Below are 15462 nucleotides of genomic sequence, written 5' to 3'. Positions count from 1 at the left end.
TAAGTCCTTTACCCGTTTTTATATATTTTTTATTTTATTTTTTTATTGAAACATAATTGTACATATCTGTGGGGTACCGCATTAAATATCAGGACCTGTGTGAAATATGTGATGCTCAGATTAGGATAATTAGTATATTCAACATTACACAATATAATTTTTTGTGGCTTTACCCATTTTTGAATTGGATTGTTTACTTGATGTAGGAATTTTGTATATGTTCTGGATATTAAACTCTTATCAGATATATGATTTGCAAGTACTTTCTCACATGTTGGTTGTCTTTTCATTTTCTTGATAGTATCCTTTGATGCACAAGAGTTTTTAATTTAGATGATCTAATTTATCTATTTTTTCTTTCATTGCCTATGCTTTTGGTGTCATATCCAAGAAATAATTACCAAATACAAAGTCTTGAAGATTTCCTTCTGTTTTCCTAAGAGTTTAATAGTTTTAGCTCTTACATTTAGGTCTTTGGTGCATTTTGAGTTAATTTTTGTCAGGTGTCAGGAAAATGGTGTCAGGAAAGGGTTCAGCTTAATTTGTGTGTGTGTGTGTGTGTGTGTGTGTGTGTATCCAGTTTTCCTACCACTATTTGTTGAAAAGACTCAGAAGGTTTTGGCGTTTTTGTTGATAGGCAGTTGACTATATATATGAAAGTTATTTCTGAGCTTTCTATTCTATTTCTTTGGTCTATTTGTTTGTCCTTATGCCAGTACCACAGTGTTTTGATTAGATTTGCTTTGTAGTAAGCTTTGAAAGCAGGAAGTGTGAGTACTTCAACTTTGTTCTTTTCAAAGGTTGTTTTGGCTATTTGTGATACCTTGAGATTCTTTATGAATTTTAGGATGGATTTTTCTATTTCTCCAAAAAATACCATTGGGATTTTTTTTTTTTTTTTTGTCCTTTTGTGACCGGTAAGGGGAACGCAACCCTTGGCTTGGTGTCGCCCGAACCGCGCTCAGCCAGTGAGCGCACCGGCCATTCCTATATAGGATCCGAACCCGCGGCAGGAACGCCGCTGCGCTCCCAAGCGCTGGACTCACCCGAGTGCGCCACGGGGCCGGCCCTACCATTGGGATTTTGATATGGTTTACAGTTAACTTGTAGATTGATTTGGATCATATTATCTTTTTCCTTCTCGTATTATCTTTTTAACATTATTAACTTTTCTAATCCATGAACACATATGTCTTTCCATTTTTTTGTGTTGCTTTTAATTTCTTTCAGTAATGTTTTATAGTTCTTGTATAGTGTACAAGTGTTTTGCCTCGGTTAAATTTTTTGCTAAGTTTTTAATTCTTGTTGCTTTTGTAAATGGAATTCTTTTCTTAATGTATAGAAATGCAAATGATATAAATATATATATTTTAATTTAATTTTATCAATATACAATGTGGTTGATTTTTGTGTCCCTTTACCAAATCCTCCCTCCCCCCTCCCTCTCCCCACTCTCTCCCACCAATCTCATATCTGTTCGCTTGTCTTAGCAACTTCAAGGAATTGTGATTGTTGTGTCTTCTTCCTGCCCCCACCATTTGTTTGTGTATTTATTTATTTTTAGCTCCCACAAATAAGTGAGAACATGTGGTATTTCTCTTTCTGTGCCAGACTTGTTTCACTTAATATAATTTTCTCTAAGTCCATCCATGTTGTTGTGAATGGTAGTATTTCATTCTTTTTTATAGCCGAGTAGTAGTCCATTGTGTAGGTGGACCACATTTTCCGTATCCACTCATCTGATGATGGACATTTGGGCTGGTTCCAACTCTTGGCTATTGTAAATAGTGCAGCAGTGAACATTAGAGTACAGGTATCCCTTCAACATGATGATTTCCATTCCTCTGGGTATATTCCCAGCAGTGGGATAGCTGGGTCATATGGTAGATCTATCTGCAGTTGTTTGAGGAAACTCCATAACATTTTCCATGAAGGCTGCACCATTTTGCAGTCCCACCAACAGTGTATGAGAGTTCCTTTTTCTCCTCAACCTTGCCAGTATTTATCATTGGTAGTCTTTTGGATATTAGCCATCCTAACTGGAGTGAGATGGTATGTCAGTGTGGTTTTGATTGGCATTTCCCAAATGCTGAGTGATGTTGAGCATTTTTTCATGTGTCTGTTGGCCATTCATATATCTTCCTTTGAGAAATGCAAATGATATTTTATGTGTTGATTTTGTATCCTGCAACTTGCTTAATTCATATATTAACTTAACAATTTTTTTTTGTATAATCTTTAGGGTTTTCTGCATATAAAATAATGTCATCTGTGAACAGAGATCATTTTACTTCTTCCTTTCCAATTTGGATTATAATACTCTATTTTAAACAATCTTTAAGTAAATAAAACTTTGAAATTTTGAAATTTCTATTGATTTTTCTATAAAAAGCCATTTTGGTCCATTTAGCCATAATTATTTATCCAAATTTCAGAGATTCTGGCTTCTTGCTGTGTCTGGAAGACAGCAACTCATCTATGGGAACAGGTAGATAAATGGTTGAGAATAAAAAGTAGTTTTGCAAGATGTTACCATTGTGGGAAACTGGGTAAATGATACACAGGATCTCTCTGATTTCTTACAACTGCATATAAATTTATAATTATCTTAAAATGAAAAGCTTAATTTTTTTAAAAAAGCTAGTTCCTCTACACATACTTTTCCCTAAATAACAGAATATGTGTGTGCAAAACAGCTAAAAAACACTAAATTTTTTGCATTCCACAATTCCTCATGGGGAAAAAATATATAAAGTAAAACATTCAAGGGAAAGAACATGGCCCATAGTTAAAAAGTGAAATTGGGATTTAAAACTTGTTTGACACTTAGTCATTTATGATTTGGTTAGCTTACATTAGGAATTTAGATTTAATTTCTTGGTCTACTTGCAGGCAGGCAGATCAGATCTCATGGGCTGTAATCTGCATCAGTCCCATATTGTAACTGTGTGAATGTGAGTCTGAAGGCTGAACCCACTCTTCTCCAATGAAGGTTTTTAACTACTCTGAAAGGGTGCATTTCAGGATTTTTACCTAGATCCTAGACTTAAGTAATGCATAGTACTGGTTGAGTCAGCTTCACGTTTTGGTGGAGGGAGGAGGGGGTGCCAGTTATGTCTGGATTTAATAAAGAATTTAACTTGTAATAGTTGACAGTTATAAAACTGATAGTTAATTTAGCTGTTTTGCCTTGAGAAAAGATTTTTCAGTTTACAGAAGGGATTGAGTGCTACCTTTTAAACACCTGGTTAGGTGTATTTGAAATACATTATAACTGGGAGCTGAATCCATAAATAAATGAAAAATAGAGAGAGAAAGAGAAAGAAACAACAATCACAGTAATACGGTGAGCTTTTAGAAAACTAGAGGTGAAAAAAGGGAGGGGAAGGGAAGAGGGAGGGGGCTAATGAGGAATTGGTCAACAGACACAAAGAATGATTGTGTATTGTAATGATGAATAAACCAACTATACTGATCTAACCACCACACAGTCTACACAATTATTGAAAATCAATGTTGTACCCCACATGCATGTATAATAAACAAAAAAACCAGAAAAACAAATACCCCCCCCCCCAAATAGGACATGCACATTTCCAAGAACCATCTCTAAAGTGTGACTCTAGAAGTGAGGTAGAATTTTAAAACAGATGTCAGAACTTTTGTGTGCAAGTGAATGTTTTCCTTTTAAGTAGTAACCCTGGGAGGCTATACAGATACCAATAATGATTCCTGGGGATATTTTGACAGCTTTCCTTTTGTAACCAGTTAAGAAGTCATGCAAGAAAATAAACCTTCAGAAATTCTTCAGATTTTGGCAAAAATTATTTTTACCTAACTTGATCATTTTGTATTATTCACTGTATTTGACTCTAAGTGACATTTGGCTATTTCCAAAAATAATATCCACCCTCCAAAAGCGAAGATTTTTCAAATGAATGGGCAACATTGTTCAAGTATCTTTTTTTTTTTTTTTTTTTTACTATTGGACTTCTACCCGGTTTCAATTTATAATATAACCCAAATATGTTTATGTCTAAAAATTCTGTCCTTCACAGAAGAAAAAGTTTCTGCTGATTGTATTCTTTTGGTTTTATTTTTGTGGCATGGTGGTACTATTGATGTACTGAACTGACTTATCCTTAGTCTTAACCTTGGTTACCCATAGCATGAATTCACACAATAGCTGGCTTTATGACTGGATTGCTGTGATTTCTAGGATTAGTGGGGCAATCATAATTCTCCAGGTTTACTGTACTCCTTTTCATTTCTAGAGAACAACTTTCTCTGGTGATCCATTAATAGTTAAATATAGTATGACATCATTCATTCCTATTTTTGAATTTTGGTTTCAGGGAATTTTGTGTGCTGTGGGTTGACATGTAGCAGTTTCCTCAGGTCTCATTTTCTAACTTAACAGGATTAGCGACACTAAGTGATAAATGTTTTTGTACATCTCTTTACCAAAAGAAGGGATATAGCAATAAGTAGAAATCATACACTTTTGGTAGTATTATTCTAGAGGCAAAATTTGGTTTAGAAATTTGTATAACAACTCTCTCCACCCAAAGAAAACAACCAAATACACAGAATCTCTAATTGCATTATGTCTGTTATAGCTTATTTCTTTTTCCTTCCCTAAATATCTTGAGTTTTTCCTAACTAAAGACAGGAAAATTGTGCAGAGGGGCCATTGGCCTTGGATTCTCAGTGCTCTGCCTGAGTGGGGGTTGTGCCTGGCTCAGAAAGGCCCGACACATCTGCATCTTCATTCACAGTATTTCAGTTTACATTCTTTTGATATTTGGTGAGGTGGAAGTGCTTTTTCTCCCATAGTAGTTTTTGTATGTAATATGTTTATCCCTTTATTTTATGTAAATTTTCAGGCTAGTTTGCCTTTTAAATTTTGGTTGTAGATGTTTTTTGGAGGTCTATGTACAGGTTTTGTTTGTTTTGTAGATAAATAGGTACGTATTTTCTTGAATTTCTGTCTTGTTTTTGGGGGGCATCTTTTGTTGAGATAAAATTCACACAACATAAACGCCACCATTTTAATCATTTTAAAGTATACAGTTCATTTCATTCCTCTACACATGGATGTCTAGTTTTCCCAGCACCATTTGCCAAACAGGCTGTCCATTCCCTAATGTATGCTCTTTGTGCCTCTGTCGAAAATCAGATGGCTATGAGTACGTGGGTTGATTTCTGGGTTCTCTGTTCTGTTCCATTGGTCCATTGTGTCTTTTTATACCATTACCATGCTGTTTTGGTTACTATAGCTTTGTAGTATAATTTGAAGTTAGGTAGTGTGATACCTCTGGCTTTACTTTTTTTTGCTCAGGATTGCTTTGGCTATTGGGAGTCTTTTGTTGTTCCATATGAATGTTAGAATTGTTTTTTCTAATCCTGTCAAGAATCGTCATTGGTATTTTGATGGGGATTGCATTGAATCTGTAGGTCATTGTGGGTAGTATGGACATTTTCACAGTGTTAGTTCTTCCAATCCATGAACATGGACCATCTTTACATCTTTTGGTGTCCTCTTTAATTTTCTTTCGGCAGTGTTTTGTAGTTCTCAATTTAGATCTCCCTTTAAATTTATTCCTAGGTATTTTACTCTTCTGGTAGCTATTGTAAATGGGCTTGCCTTCTTGATTTCTTTTTCTCGTTTCTTGTTGGTGTGCAAAAATGCTACTGATTTTTGTGTATCGATTTTGTATCCTGCAACTTTGCTGAATTCATTTATCAGCTCTAGGAGTTTTTTGGCAGTATTTTTAGGGTTTTCTGTATATAGGACTATGTAATCTGTGAACAAGGATAGTTTGACTTCATCTTTTCCAATTTGGATGCCCTTTATTTCTTTCTCTTGCCTGATTGCTCTGGCTAGTGCTTCCAATACTGTGTTGAATAGGAGTGGTGGGAGTAGGCATCCTTGTCTTGTTCCTGTTCTTAGAGGAAAATCTTTCAGCTTTTCCCCATTCAGGATGATGTTGGCAGTGAGTTTGTCATATGGCTATTACTGTTTTGACATACTTTACTTCTGTACCTATTTTGTTGAGAGTCTTTATCATGAAGGAAGGTTGAATTTTGTCAAGTGCTTTTTCTGCAACTATTGAGATAATCTTATGGTCTTTGTCTTTGAGTTTGTTGATATGATGTATCACATTTATTGACTTTTATATGTTGAACCACCCTTGCATCCCTGGGATGAATCCCACTTGATCATAGTGTATAATTTTCTTAGTATGCTGCTGTATTCTGACTGCTGATATTTTGTTGAGGATTTTTATGTCTTGTTCATCAAGGATATTGGCCTGTAATTTTCTTTTTTTGTTGTGTCTTTGTCTGATTTTGTATCAGGGTGATGCTGGCCTAGTAGAATGAGTATGGGAGAATGGCCTCTATTTTAATTTTTTGTAATAGTTTGAAAAAGATTAGTTTAATTCTTCTTTAAAGGTTTGGTAGAATTTAGCAGTGAAGCTGCTGTGGATTGATTGAGTTATATCCCGCAAAGTTCATATGTTGGAAGTGTAATTCCCATTGTGACTGTTGAGGGTGGGAAATCCTATTATGGTAATTGAAAGTTGGGGCTTTGAAGAGGTGATTAGATTGTAGGACCATGCTGTTGTGAATGGTGGTCAGGGGCATGGTTCTGAGCGCTTTAAAAGGAGAGCATGGGATAATCTCTTTCTCTCTGCTCTGCCATATTCTGCCATGTGAGACCCCTGCATTACTGCCAAGTAAGTCCCTCACCAGATGTGTTCCTTGGACTTTGGACTTCCTAGCCTCTGAAACTGTAAGCAATAAATATTGTTTTCTTTATAAATCATCTGATTCCAAGTATTTGTTATAAGCAACAGAAATAGACTTATACAGAAACCACCTGGTGCTGGGCTTTTGTTTGTTGGGAGACTGCTGATTACTGCTTCAATCTAGTTGGTTGTTATTCATCTGTTCAGGTTTTCTGTTTCTTCTCTTTTCATCATGGTAGTTTGTATGTGTCCAGAAATTTATCCATTTCCTCCAGGTTTTCAAATTTGTTGTTGTGTAGTTTGTAATAGTCTCTAATGATTTTTTGTATTCCTGTGGTATTGGTCGTGATGTCTCCTTTTTCATTTGTTATATTTTTGGGGTCTTCTCTCTTCTTTTTTTAGCTAATGGTTTGTCTGTTTTGTGTATCTTCTCAAAAAACCAACTTTTTGTTCTGTTGATCTTTTGTATCATTTTTTTGTGGGTCTCTATTTCATTTAGTTCTGCTCTGATCTTAATTATTTCTTTCCATCTGCTGATTTTGGAATTGGATTGTTCTTGTGTTTTAATTCTTTGAGGAGTAATGTTAGGTTGTTTGTTTGAAGTCTTTCTATTCTTTTGTTGTAAGCATTTATTTTAATAAACTTTTCTCTTAGGACTGCTTTTCCAGTATCCCATAAGTTTTGGTAAGTTATGCTTTGCTTTTCATTTGCTTCAAGGTATTTTTTGATTTCCTGCTTTATTTCTTCTTTGACCCATTGGTGGTTCAGGAGCATGTTGGTTAATTTCCATGTATTTGTATAGTTTCCAAAATTTTGTTTGTTGTTAATTTCTAATTTTATTCCATTGTGGACTGAAAATATACCTAATATGATTTTGGTCTTTTTATATTTGTTGGTATTTGCTTTGTGGCCTAAAGTGGTGCATCCTGGAGAATGATCTGTATGCTGATGAGAAAAAAGTACATTCTGCACTTGTTGGATGAAATGTTCTATAGATGTCTGTCAAGTCCGTTTTTTTTAAAAGGTGCTCTTTAAATTCAATATTTCTCTGCTAATTTTTTAGATGATTTTTGTAGATGATTTGTGCAGTGCTAAGAGTGGCATGTTAAAGTCCCCAACTATTAATGTGTTGGGGGTCTGTCTCTCCCTTTAGATCTAATAATAGTTGCTTTATATATTTGGGAGCTCTGATGTTGGGTCCGTATATATTTATGTTTATTACATCTTGTTGCATTGACCCATACATCTCGCCATATAAATCAACTCAAAATGGATTAAAGACTTAAATGTAAGACCTGAAACTATAAAACTCCTAAAAGAAAACATAGGGGAAATATGTCAGGATGTAGGACTGGGCACAGACTTTATGAATAAACTACAAAAAGAAAAATAAACAAATGGGATTATATGAAACTAAAAAGTTCCTTCACAGCAAAGGAAACAGGAAACAGAGTGAAAAGACAACTTACAGAATGGGAGAAAATATTGCAAACTATACATCCTTCAAGGGTTTAATATTCAGAATATACAAGGACCTCAAACAACTGACCAGTAGAAAACAACAACAGCAGCAACAAAAATAATCCAGTTTCAAAATGGACAAAGGAACATTTCTCAAAAGAAGACATGCAAAGGCCAATAAGTATATGAAAAAATGCTCAACATCATTAATCATCAGGGAAATGCAAATCAAAATCACATTGAGATATCATCTCACCCCGGTCAGATTGGCTGTTATCAAAAATATAGAGAATAACAAATGCTGGAGAGGATGTGGAGAAAGGGGAACCCTTCCACACTGTTGGTAGGACTGTAAATTAATGCAGCCATTATGTAAAAACAGTATGGAGGTTTCTCAAATACTACAAATGGAACTGCCGTGTGATTCACCAATCCCACTATTGGGTATATACCCAAAGGAGTGGAAATCATCATGTTGAAGGGACACATGCACGCTCATGTTTATCGCAGCTCTATTTAAAATAAGCCAAGATAAGGAATCAAACTAAATGTTCATCAGCAGACAGCTGGATAAGGAAAATGTGGTATATGTACACAATGGAATAGTACTCTGCCATAAAACAGAATGAAATTCTGCCATTCATAACAGCATGAATGAGCTTGGAGAAAATTACATTAATTGAAATAAACCAGGCACAGAAAGAGAAATACTGCATGTCCTCACACATAAGTGGGAGCTAATAAGAAAGAACAATCACAGTAACATGTTGGACTTTCAGAAGGAGGGATCAGAACTGTGGTTACTAAAAGTGGGAAAGGGGGAGGGGGTGGGTGGTTAGTGAGAAATTGGTTAATGGATACAAGAATGATTATGTTGTGTAATGATGAACATGCTAACGTTCCTGATTTGATCATCACACATGGTGCACAGATATTGATATTCAACTCTGTACCCCCAAAATATATATAATCAATTGTTTTAATAAAGAAAAAAAGTATGCAGTTTGGTGATTTTTTAGTAAATTTGATGCTGTGTAACTATCACCACTACCTAAATCTAGAATTTATTTTTTTAACATATACCTCCCAATTCTCCTTCGCCCTGTCTCCTGGCAAGCGCTAATCTACTTTCTGTCTCTATGGACTTGCATATTCTGGACGTGTTACATATATATATATATAAATGGAATGATAAAATATATCGTGTTGTGTGTGTCTTTAGCGTAATGTTTTCAAGCGTCATCCATGGTTGAGCATCTGTCAATATTTCATTCCTTTTTATTGGGGTATAATATTCCATTGATATACTGTGTGTTCATCCTTTCATCAATTGATGGGCATTTGGGTGCTTTCTACTTTTTGTCTATTATGAATAATGCTGCAATGAACATTCACATACAGTTTTTTTGTATAGGCACACGTTTTCATTTCTTTTGGGTATTTGTTTAGAAGTAAAATTACTGGGTCATTTGGTAACTCTATGTTTAACTTTTTGAGTAACTGCCAAACTGTTTCAGTGTCCTACCAGCAATGTATGTGGGTTCCAATTTCTCTGTATCCTTGCCAACACTTATTTTTTATTTTCTAAATTATTTTTATATCCATTCTGTTGAGTGTAAAATGGTTTCTTGTTGTGGTTTTGATTTGCATTTTCCTAATGATTAATAATCTTGAGTATTTTGGTGCTTATTAGTAATTTGTATATCTTCTTTGGAGAAACGTCCATCTATGTACTTTGCCCATTTTTAAATTGTATTGTTTGTCTTTTTATTGTTTAATTGTGAAAGTTCTTTATATAGTCTGGATATTATGAGATATTGTGTGTGATGTGTGGGTGTCTTTTCACTTTCTTGATGGTGTCCTTTGACACAGGAAAGTTGAATTTGGTAAAGTCAGATTTATCTATTTTCCCTCTTGTTCTTATGTTTAGAAAATTTTGTTTTATTAAAAATGTGGTCATACTGGCCAGCCACCCCCCCCATGTGAAAAAAATGTGGCATATGTTTTTTTCTTGCATTTATACTTCTAACTAAATTTCTAATGCTTTATAACCCTGTTGGAGTACAGATGTACCTATTACATAACATAAAAGTTTGTAGTATAAAATGTAATGACATAAATATTTCTCTTGGTGACTGAGCTCTTTCAAGTTCTATTGTGTTTTAATCAACTTTGTGTCAGTCAGTTATACAGTTATTCTGTGCCATGCACAGGACAGAGTAGTAAACAAAACCATTGTTGAGGCCTTCTGGAAAATAAGTACTCAGTATTTATATTAAGTGCTTAACGATAGGACAAATTATGTACATGGGTCAGCTATTGATTGTGAAATGAGGTTGGATATAATTCAAATATGAATACCTTTTGGCCTTTTATCACCCAAAATTTTGTTTTAGTTTCTTTTTCACCTCTTTTGTGGTAGGCAGGTTTATTGTTTCTTAAAAATTATGTTAAGGGTAGTATTTTGTGATAACATTTTAAATAACACAAAGTAAAGTTCCACTTATGTTTAAACACATCAGGTATAGTACACTCAAAGATCTCAATATTTTGGAAGTGTTTAGTGAGTAATATCAGCATTTTCAGATATTTTGATCCTAGGTAAGTGTACAGGTAGGTTATGTTACTCATATTTTTATATCCTGGGTGAAAGAAATTCATTTCTTTTAAATTTTTCTTTGAATATGCGTATTCTCAGAAGACATGGTATAGATAGGCTTTCAATTTTTTAGAGCTTTACATTTAATTAAATACATGGCAGACTAATTAAGGAAATTCTTTAAATTTTTGTTTTGATAGTGAAAGTAAATTGAATACATTGGTGCAGAAGCTTCATGACTTCCTGGCACACTCATCAGAAGAATCCGAAGAAACAAGTTCTCCTCCGAGACTTGTGATGAACCAAAGTACAGGTAAATCGAAAAAGAATGTGCTATATATTCTAATCTATCTTTCATTAGGGTTTTAGGGGTGTTGAATCTTGTGGGTCATCTCTAGAAATTCTTTCTATCACAGCATCCATTCATGATTCTTGGCAGAATGATTTATTACTATGGTGGGTTCAAAATCGTAATGTTAGTTGATATATTACCGTAAGGGTGGGGTTTATGTCCTACCCTCTCCATATTTATATTAGTATATACTAATATTCTTTATTTTTTTTAGTAAATACTCTCTTGCTATCATTATTTATTTCTGTTCTCAAATTGTACCTGTTTTGGCTTGTGGAAGCCTCATCTGGATGGCTCCTGCTCTGACCTTTTTACAAGTCCTTCTCAGTCCTTGAAAACTTCCTTACTTTCTGCCCCTCTACCCCACCCCTGAGATATTCAAGGCTTACTTTCTGCTGTCCCTTCCCTAGCCCTGGCATCACTTATTTGTCCCAGGAGTTCTGATTCTGTTTAGTGGGATATGGTATTTAGAAAACAGCATCAGGGTGCATGATGTGCTCATTGCCAACCAGGATGTCTTTCCTTCCAGGCCTTTTCACAGAGAAAGCTAATATATGTGTTACGTTTCCATGAGTTGATATTGATAGTTCTAATTCTAATTTGATACCATGGACTTCATTCTAGTCTACCCCTTTTTCATATTTTTAACTTCTTTCTCTAACAGAAAGAAACCTGGGTCCTGTTGTCCTCAATTTATGTACTCAATTGCTCAGTCTTCATTGTACCTACGTAGTTTCCGAATTGCTAACCATACCACCACAATAAAGAAGCCTAACTAGAATTCAATATTTGTTTAAAGTTCTTTTTGTTACAAATAGCAATTATAAACTCTGGGAAACATACCAAAGGAACTAGTCATTGACAAAAAATAGATAAAGTGGAGGGGAGTCAACACATGGAAGAAGGAAATGCCAATGGCTGAATCCCCCATTGGTGAGCCTTTTTGCCTCAGGGAGGGATCCAATTAGCTCCACCTGTGGCAGTTAAGACTTGGATACAAACCTGTAGTCTTATTGGATGCTGTATCAAGGAAAAAATTTAGTGGGACCACAGCAGTTGTAAAGTTAGTGGGGAGATCCCACCTAGAAGAGAGCCACTGAATGGGAACCCCAAATTCTGCAAAAAACTCTACCCATAGCTCTGCTGAATTCCCTAAGTGCTACCCATATTCCAGGCAGCCCAGTTAGGGCTGAAAGAACAGAACAAACATTTCAGCTGTTTCCTACAACAGGGTAGACAGTTTGGAGTTTGGTTTCAGGTAAATTAACTGTCTGCTGTAACAAAAATACCAATTCTTTGGAAGAACATAACAGAATGCAGTGTCTTTACTGTATCTTTCATAATGTTCAGTGTCCAATCTGAAATACTAGGTAGAGAAAGAGAGGAAATGTGACCCATACTCAAAAGGAAAGGGGATCAGTAGAGACCAATTCACACGTTGAAATTAGCAGAGAAGAATATTGAAGCATCTATTATAACCACACTCAAGTAAAAAAAGGCTAATATGTTTATGATGAATGGACAGATAGGAAATTTCAAAACAGAAATTGAAACCATAGAAAAAAGCAATTTGAAATTCTAGAACTGAAAAATTTAATTTCTTTTTTTTTTAAAAGATGACCAGTAAGAGGATCTTAACCCTTGGTTTAGTGTTGTCAGCACCACGCTCAGCCAGTGAGCGAACCGGCCATCCCTATATAGGGTCTGAACCCATGGCCTTGGTGTTATCAGCACTGCACTCTCCAGAGTGAGCCATGGGCCGGCCCTGAAAAATCTAATTTCTGAATAACAAATCATTGTACTTAACAAGACGTTAGAGGTAGCAGTAGAAGTGTCAGTGAATTTGACAAAAGACCAATAGAAATTACTCAATTTGAAAACAGAAAACATTAAAAAGTGTACAGAAAAACTTGCTCATTAAGTCTTTTCCCCAAGAAACAACTATAGAACCGGAGAGTTATCAACCAAACATAGGTAAAGAATAGGAATGTTTAACCCATATTCAGAAAAAAAAAAAAGTCAGTAGAAACTCTCAGTCAGCCTTGTGTTTTATAGTTATCTGTATACCAATCTTGCAAATATTTTGTTAGATTTTTACCTAAATTTGTCAGTTTTGGGGGGTGTTATTTTAATTTTTGTTGTTAAATTTCAGGTTCCAGTGGTTCATTGAAGGTATATAGGAATTCACTTGGCTTTTTTATGTTGACCTTGTATCCTGTGAACTTACTGAATTCACTTATTAGTTCTGGCAATTATTTTTTTCTTCCTTGTAGTTTCTTTGGGGTTTTCTACTTAGACCATCATGTCGTCTGCAAATAGGGACAGTTTTATTTCTTTCTTTGCATCTGTATGCCTTTTAATTCCTTTTCTTGACTCATTATGTTGTCTAGGGCTTCCTGCATTTTAAGTATTATATTGAAGAAGAATGGTGAAAGACATCTTCTTGGTGTTCACAATCTTAGTGTGAAAACATTCAGTCTTTTCACAATTAATTATGATATTTACTGTAAAAGTTTCTTGTAAATGCTCTTTATCAATCTGAGGAAGTTCTCTGCTATTCCGAATTTCCTGAGAGTTTTTTAAAACTGAAATATTTATTGAGATAGTAGTTGTAGATCCACATGCAGTTGTAAAAATGAATACAGAAGAGAGCTCTTGTACACATTGCGGTTTCTCCCATTGGTGACATTTTACAAAACTAATATAATTTCATAACCAGGATATTGACATTGATAAAATCTACCAATCTGATTCAGATTTCCTCAGTTTTACTTGTACTTGTGTGTGTGTGTGTTTATTAAGTTCTATACAGTTTTATTAACCTGGTTGATTCAAGATACAGAACAGTTCCATCACCACAAGCTCCTCATCTTGCCCTATTATAATCACACCCACCTTCCTCCCCCAACCGCTATCTGTGCCTAAAACCTGGCAGCCACTAAGCTGTCCTCCATTTTGAAAATTTTGTCATTTCAAATATGTTATATAAATGGAAGCATACAGCATGTAACCTTTTGGGATTTTTTTTTCCACTTAGCATAATTCCCTGGAGATTCATCCAAGTGGTTGCATGGATCAGTAGCCCTCTCCTTTTTATTGCAGAGTAGTATTCCATGTTACGGATGAACCACAGTTCATTTAACCATTCACTTGGTCAAGCACATCTGGGCTGATTTCAGATTTGGGTTGTTACAATTAGAGCTGCTAGTGAACATTCATTTTACAGGTTTTTGTATGAACTTAAGTTTTCATTTTTCTGAGATAAATGCTCAGGAGTGCAGTTGGTGGGTCATATGATGATTACATGGTTTATTTTTTAAAGAAACTCCTAAACTGTTTTCCAGAGTGACTGTACCATTTTGTAATCTCACAGCAATGTATAAGTGATCCATTTTCTGCACATTCTTACCAGCATTTGTTGTTAACACTATTTTTTTATTTTGATAAATATTTAGTGCCATTCTGATAGATATTTAGTGTTATCTCATTGTGGTTTTAATTTAGATTTCCCTAACGGGAAGTAAAATTTTTAACACCTTCATTGAGATATAATGCACGTATCATACAATTCACCCATTTAAAGTATACAATTCAGTGGTTCTTAGTATGTTCAGTATGTTCACATATATGTGCAGTCACCACAGTCAATTTTAGAACATTTCTTATCACCTCAAAAAGAAACTCCATACCCTTTAGATATCACCCCCTAGCTCTAAGAAATCACTAATCTACTTTCTTGTTGATATAGATTTCCCTATCTTGAACTTTCATATGAATGGCATCATATAATATTTGGTTTTTTGGTGACTGATTTATTTCACTTAATGTAATGTTTTCAAGATTTATATGTGTTGTAACATGTATTAGTACTGTATTTTTTTATGGCCAAGTAATATTCCATTATATGTATATACCACATTTGTTTTTCCATTGATCCATTAATGGACATTTGACTTGTTTCCACTTTTTGGCTATTATGAGTAATGCTGCTATAAACCTTGGTGTACAAGTTTTTGTGTCATTATATATTTTCATTTCTCTTGGGTACATACCTACGAGTGGAATTTCTGGGTTATATGGTAACTGTTAAATTGAGGAAATGTTAAACTGTTCTCCAGAGTGGCTGCGCTATTTTACATTTCCACCAGCAGTTTATAAATATTCTGATTTCTGCCCTTTTGATTCTAGCCATACTAATGCATGTAAAGTAGTATCTCTTTATGGTTTTGGATTTCAGCTGTGTGAAGGCTAATGACATTGAACATTGTTTCATGTGCTTATTGGTAGTTTGTATATAT

The 15462-nt window shown here is 34.8% G+C and overlaps 1 protein-coding gene across 5 annotated transcripts in view; it reads left to right on the top strand.

Annotated features, from left to right (window-relative positions):
* The window catches only part of ATRX (ATRX chromatin remodeler), a 222154-nt gene that overhangs the window by 34962 nt on the left and 171730 nt on the right, over positions 1-15462 (top strand). For all 5 annotated transcript variants that reach the window (XM_063083057.1, XM_063083056.1, XM_063083059.1 and 2 more), the window contains exon 2: positions 11013-11125. In XM_063083057.1, the coding sequence (XP_062939127.1) occupies positions 11013-11125 (113 nt within the window). The remainder of the gene's footprint in view (positions 1-11012; positions 11126-15462) is intronic.

The sequence above is a fragment of the Cynocephalus volans genome, chromosome X (genome assembly GCF_027409185.1).
Source record: "Cynocephalus volans isolate mCynVol1 chromosome X, mCynVol1.pri, whole genome shotgun sequence".
NCBI lineage: Eukaryota > Metazoa > Chordata > Mammalia > Dermoptera > Cynocephalidae > Cynocephalus > Cynocephalus volans.
The sequence above is the reverse complement of the archived record's forward strand: the minus strand, read 5'-3'. Positions and strand labels throughout refer to the sequence as shown.